This window comes from Abramis brama (genome assembly GCF_963993115.1).
Source record: "Abramis brama genome assembly, chromosome: 4".
NCBI classification, from domain to species: domain Eukaryota; kingdom Metazoa; phylum Chordata; class Actinopteri; order Cypriniformes; family Leuciscidae; genus Abramis; species Abramis brama.
In genome coordinates this window covers 14,353,408-14,360,068 of record NC_139966.1, presented here as the reverse complement: position 1 = coordinate 14,360,068, position 6,661 = coordinate 14,353,408, and the positions used below count along the sequence as shown (strand labels likewise).

The following is a 6,661-nucleotide window of genomic DNA, read 5'->3' as shown; positions in this document are numbered from 1 at the left end:
GCAAAAAACGCTGCACAACGAGAAGAGGTGACCGGACCCTGAGGAAGATTGTGGAGAAGGACCGATTCCAGACCTTGGGGGACCTGCGGAAGCAGTGGACTGAGTCTGGAGTAGAAACATCCAGAGCCACCGTGCACAGGCGTGTGCAGGAAATGGGCTACAGGTGCCGCATTCCCCAGGTCAAGCCACTTTTGAACCAGAAACAGCGGCAGAAGTGCCTGACCTGGGCTACAGAGAAGCAGCACTGGACTTTTGGACAAATTTTGCATGTCATTCGGAAATCAAGGTGCCAGAGTCTGGAGGAAGACTGGGGAGAAGGAAATGCCAAAATGCCTGAAGTCCAGTGTCAAGTACCCACAGTCAGTGATGGTCTGGGGTGCCATGTCAGCTGCTGGTGTTGGTCCACTGTGTTTTATCAAGGGCAGGGTCAATGCAGCTAGCTATCAGGAGATTTTGGAGCACTTCATGCTTCCATCTGCTGAAAAGCTTTATGGAGATGAAGATTTCATTTTTCAGCACGACCTGGCACCTGCTCACAGTGCCAAAACCACTGGTAAATGGTTTACTGACCATGGTATTACTGTGCTCAATTGGCCTGCCAACTCTCCTGACCTGAACCCCATAGAGAATCTGTGGGATATTGTGAAGAGAAAGTTGAGAGACGCAAGACCCAACACTCTGGATGAGCTTAAGGCCGCTATCGAAGCATCCTGGGCCTCCATAACACCTCAGCAGTGCCACAGGCTGATTGCCTCCATGCCACGCCGCATTGAAGCAGTCATTTCTGCAAAAGGATTCCCGACCAAGTATTGAGTGCATAACTGAACATAATTATTTGAAGGTTGACTTTTTTTGTATTAAAAACACTTTTCTTTTATTGGTCGGATGAAATATGCTAATTTATTGAGATAGGAATTTTGGGTTTTCATGAGCTGTATGCCAAAATCATCAGTATTAAAACAATAAAAGACCTGAAATATTTCAGTTGGTGTGCAATGAATCTAAAATATATGAAAGTTTAATTTTTATCATTACATTATGGAAAATAATGAACTTTATCACAATATGCTCATTTATTGAGAAGGACCTGTATATATATATATATATATATAAAATGCAAAGAGAAGTGCATATGTCACTCACCTGGAGACTGTATGGGCCCGATAGTGTCACTGGCTTCACTCACTCCCACTTTACCCACTGTCCTGTAGCGGATTAAGTACTGCTTTCTAAACTCCAATCCAGTCAGATTAAAGTCTTCATCAGCGGTGTTTATGATAATCCACTGTTCCTCAGAGCCAGAATCTGCTTTCTCCTGCTGGTACTCCACTCTGAACTGCACAGTTTCTCCAGTTGGGGACTTCTGCAGTTTCAGGGACACACTGTCCTCCAGGACCGTCTTCACTTCTGGTGGGGGAGGCTTCGACACGGGCTGGAACTGTGTGTCTGTCAGCTTCCCTGTTTCATACAGATAGATAGAGGAGCCTGGACTGGAGGGATCGGAGATGACAGAAATAATGAATCGATATCTCTTTTCATCTTTATTAGCCTCTGAAAAACTTCTGAAAAGAGTTAAGTTCTTTCTCATCTTTGACATGACACCAGGATCGTTGAGCCACTCTTCTGATACTAACATGCTAGAATTGTGTTTCATTCCCACATCTAGCTCTTTAAACTCATCAGATTCCAGAAACTTCTTCAGGGTTGAAAGATACGGGTCTTCATACTTCAGAGATGTGAAGGTCAAGCACACCACAACATCAATATTAGGATCAAGGAGGATGGCGTTGAGACGGTTTGAGTCTTCAGTTTTGATTCCCTCCAGTATCTCGGTGTGAGAACTCAAGATGTTAAGTTCAGCCGTTGCATGATCTAACCACTGGTTAAGCATGTCGGCATTAAAGGGGGAGCTGTAGTGGATCTTCAGGATGTTTTCCAATGAATTTTGCTTCAACTCTCCTCCTCGTATAGCAGGCAAGACCTTGGCCACTGCTTTTAGGAATACCATTTTGTAAATGTTAAGAGAGCCCTGAAATAAACAGAGCCTCTCTTTGACGTCTTTGAAAACATTTACCAGAGTTTTTCTGGAGAAGTCGTTGCATGTCCTCTCTACTTCTCCCAGCCCCTCTATTATATCTTCAGTGTTGGAAACCAGATGTTTGGTGATTTCTCTCTCCAACTGAGCAGCTTTTGTATCCAGTAGAGAAAGAGGATAGAGCCAGACTTTTATTGGAACTGCATTCTGTGGATTCTCCTTCATTATAGTGGGGAGCTTTTTGTACACCTCTAGGGCGTCCATGTAAGTGGTGGGGTTCTGATCAAGGCGGACGTCACCATAAAATGTGCAGGTGATGCTCTTAGCCATTTTCTTATCATCTTCTGTCATTTGTAAATCTCCTTGTCCCTCAATAGAAAATCCACAGATGTTCTGGACCATGATATTCAGTTCTCCTTCAATCTCCTGCTTTTCTTCGTCTTCTGAAAATGTCCGTTCAAAAACCATGACGGCCTGAGCTCCGTACAGTACAGCCGTGACCACATGAGTTGCAGTTTTCTGGTCAAAGACCTGAGGGTAAGTGATCTGACCCAGATGGCTCATAGTGAGCTGGTCGAATCTTGTGGTTTCACTGTAATTCATTGTAACTCTGGACTGTTGGTTTGAGGATTTGGTGTCATGCAGGAACTTGGCAGATCCTCCCACCTTCACCAGCCCTCCCAAGAAGCTGGCCTTCAGGGAAGCACTCACATCCAGGAGACTGGACTTACTAGAGAGAGAGTCGGAGCTACTGAACTTCAAATCTGTCATGGGCTGTGGATGGGTGTCCAAATCTTCATTCAGTGACTTCTTATCCCACAGAGTGACACCTGAAATGAGAAATGGCTTTCGCCTTTAGTCAAGTCGCCTTTATTTATATAGTTCTTTTTACAATACAGATTGTTTCAGCTTTACAGTGATAACAGGAAAATAATGCAACACAGTTTGTTTCTAGAAGAAAATAGCACCATCATCCAGCTTAAAGGAACACGCCAACTTTTTGGGACTTTAGCTTATTCACTGTATCCCCCAGAGTTAGATAAGTCCATACATACCTTTTTCATCTCCATGCGTGTTGTAACTCTGTCTGACGCTAGCATACTGCTCCCAATAAGTGACAAAATAACACCAACATTTTCCTATTTACATGTTGTGATTTGTATAGTGTGATGCAAGGTCACGAGGCTCCACCTGAGAGCGTCATTTCATTCACTTCACCCACACCTCAAACTCGACGTCAACGCAGAAAGGGTCACAATAAGAAGCCTATAACAAATACTGCTGCAGATGCGCTCTCTGGTTTACTAAAGCATATGACTGTCTAAAAATATTGTTTTGAATAAAGAGTTCTCTGTCCATCTCTGCTTCTCTCAAGTCACATGAGAGAGCAGTGACAAGGGTCTGTGTCCACACATACAAAGGAGCTATTGTGTCTTCAGAGGGACAGTCAGGCGGGTACGGAAATAGACTACACTAGCTGGGATCAGCAGTTGCGAATGTGATATTGAATTCATGTATGCCTTACTGTAAATCTGATGAAGACACCTCAATTCGGACTATAAAGGAAGCGAGCTGAACAGGACTCAGTGCTCTTCCTTGCGATCTCCAATCCAGAACCCCAGCAGTTTCTGGATGCAAGAAGCTTTAAGCCTAGCTAATATTACTCTGTTAGTTAAGTACTCTATTATAATCTGTAACAAGTATATCTTTCATTTTGATTCTTTCTAATAAATATTGTTAAACATTTATTATAATCATCTGACTGGAACTTGGATTTTTGAGTACGTGTCATCTTCTTCCCCCTGGATCAGGAAGGTCCTAGCTGGAAGAGAAACTCCACAAGGGTGAGCATTCTTTTCTGATAAGAAATTGTATGCACTGTGGGATTTGATTGATTTGAAAGCCTAGCCAAAGAGGCAGCTTACAACAGGGTTATTGTTGTATAGCGAACACGGTTGAAGAGTACCTAAACAGGCAGACTTAAACTACGAAGGGGACATTTATTATATTTATAATTCTAATTATCTTTATAATAAAATACGAATTTGTAGAGACTGATCGCCTAACTCTTAAAAAGTATGACTATAGGATAGGCTCTGTAGTTACCGCGGGATTATCCATATATCCTGCATAGGATGTAGGATAATTTGGAACGGTATTAATCGTATAAACTTTTACAATAGTCACAGCGTGTACAAATAACAAGGTCACATGAGACACAGCCATCTTCTAACCGTATACATACTGGGAACTATATTCTCAGAAGGCAAAGCACTGCTACTTCTCAGGAGTGATTTACTCCAACTCTGAGCGAACTCTCTGCTCCTCATGACGGGGCTTCTCAGGTGCTGCGTCAGAAAGAGTTACGGCACGCACGGAGATGAGAAGGGTATGTATGGACTTATCTAACTCTGGGGGATACGGTGAATAAGCTAAAGCCCCAAAAAGTCGGCCTGTTCCTTTAACCCCCTGAGGTCGGCTATCGCGCCGGCGCGATAGGCTAGTTTTTTTCCTTATCAGTGCAAAAAAGAATGAAAATACTAATATTAATTTTTATCTTATATGCTTGTGTTATACATCAATCGATCCTGTTAAGTGTGTATTTTTTTGTGTATACTCATAATAAAAACAAATTGTTGTGCTTTTCGCCAAATAAAGAAAAATAAACATGATGCGAGTTCTGCCTCCTCTCTGTCAGTGTAGTCCATTCTGAAACACGTCCGAAAATGAACTGTAACTCAGCGAATACTCAGTCAAACAGGCATACAGACACACAGGCATGAAGCTTGAATTCTCTTCTTTTAAATGAAGTAATTTATATAAAAAACAAATATTCTCAGTTCATGTACTATGTATGAAAAGAGAGAGATGTCAGTCGTTCTCATCTCAGCTCATTAAATTTAATGTGACTCTGCCCACGGAGAGCGCGCGTTATTCAAACGCAAATGTGAGGCGATCCATACAAACCTGTGAAACGCCCACATCAGCTGGATAACACACACAGCGATTTCACTTTCAGACTGTACTTTACGATGCTGTGAGGAATAATACTATCTTGATAATAATCCTGGAAAATTTACCTCAGAATTTCCGAAAGTTTCATTTCGAGGAGCGACGGGTCCGGCTGAGGAATAGGTCAGTTCTATTTGCTTTGTTCTAATCGCAAGTGTCTGTACGCAAAAAGACTGTTTAAATATGAATCGCGTTTCTGTGTGTAAATGAATGAATGCACAGATGCTTGCTTTTGTGGAGCTACTAAAGCTGGCACAAAGACTGTTTAAAAATGAATCGCGTTTTTTGTGTGTGAATGAATGAACAGCTTTTACCAAACTCTATTGCTCTACTGAGATGAGTAAAAATCGACTACAAAATCGGATAGATTATAAAGTTTTTACTGTAAAATACTGCCACATCAAATAAGCTTATAATGTTGCCAATTTCTGCTCATATGAATTGAATTACGTATGATAAAAATGTATAGTTTAGTTTTTACAAAGAAAGGTTACACTGGAAATATTGTTACAATTTTAAATGTTGTTGTAATTGTATAACCTTTTTAATAAAATAAAAACAAATATATATATATATATATATATATATATATATATTAGGGCTGTCAAACGATTAATCGCGATTAATCGCATCCAAAATAAAAGTTTGTTTTTACATAATACATGTGTGTGTACAGTGTATAATTATTTTCTATATATAAATACACACACATGCATGTATATATTTAATAAATATTTGCATGTATATACTGTGTATACATATTTATATTATATATAATTTATATTATATATAAATATTTTATATATAAATAACACATTTTCTTAAATATATATATGCATGTGTGTGTATTTATATATAGAAAATAATTATACTCAGTACACAGACATAAATTATGTAAACACAAACTTTTATTTTGGATGCGATTAATCGCAATTAATCGTTTGACAGCCCTAATATATATATATATATATATACTATAGCTGCTCTGGAAAAAAAATGTGACGTCATCGTCCAGCTCAGTTCAGTTCTCATATAATAATGTCAATGCAGACAGACCAATAATATTGTTGAATATTGAGGACACAATGTCAACATGCCAATTTTGTATCTATTAGACTACCAATTTAATAGTTGTGTCCTTTCTCTTAAATCTCTAAATTACCACATTGTTGATTCACATTTGGGTGAAAAAGAGAGTAAAAAGCATATTAGTAGGTACTGTACACCACCTGGAATGAAGGTATCCTTGCGGCAGTCATAAAGCATACCAGGAAACAGAGGTCTTCCTAGAGCTGCCACTTCAATGGTCTGTGATCCCATGGCTGCAGGAAATAACAATGAACAATGGGGACATTTATACATTTGAAGATTAATAATGAATACTTTATCATTCTAAAATTATTTTTACTTGTTACTAATTTCATTAGTTTACTAATTGTTTTAACGTTCCTTAAAATGCAATCTAATTCAATCTTTCAAAATTAAAAAAAAATATTAAGGCATAAATCCTTCCGGCTACGTTTACATGCAACCAAATAATCCGTTAGTAATGGGATTGACGGCTCAATCGGACTGAAAAGCCTTCATGTACACACCTTAAAGCTGCAGTAGGTA

General features: G+C 39.5%; 1 protein-coding gene across 1 annotated transcript; it reads right to left on the bottom strand.

The window, feature by feature from the left end:
• Positions 1-1,135: 1,135 nt before the first annotated feature.
• Positions 1,136-6,367, bottom strand: LOC311082065 (neoverrucotoxin subunit beta-like; the record flags this gene model as incomplete). Its single annotated transcript, XM_084112809.1, has 2 exons — positions 1,136-2,865; positions 6,277-6,367. The coding sequence occupies 2 exons, from the start codon at positions 6,365-6,367 to the stop codon at positions 1,136-1,138; spliced, it is 1,821 nt and encodes a 606-aa protein (XP_083968935.1).
• Positions 6,368-6,661: the final 294 nt, after the last annotated feature.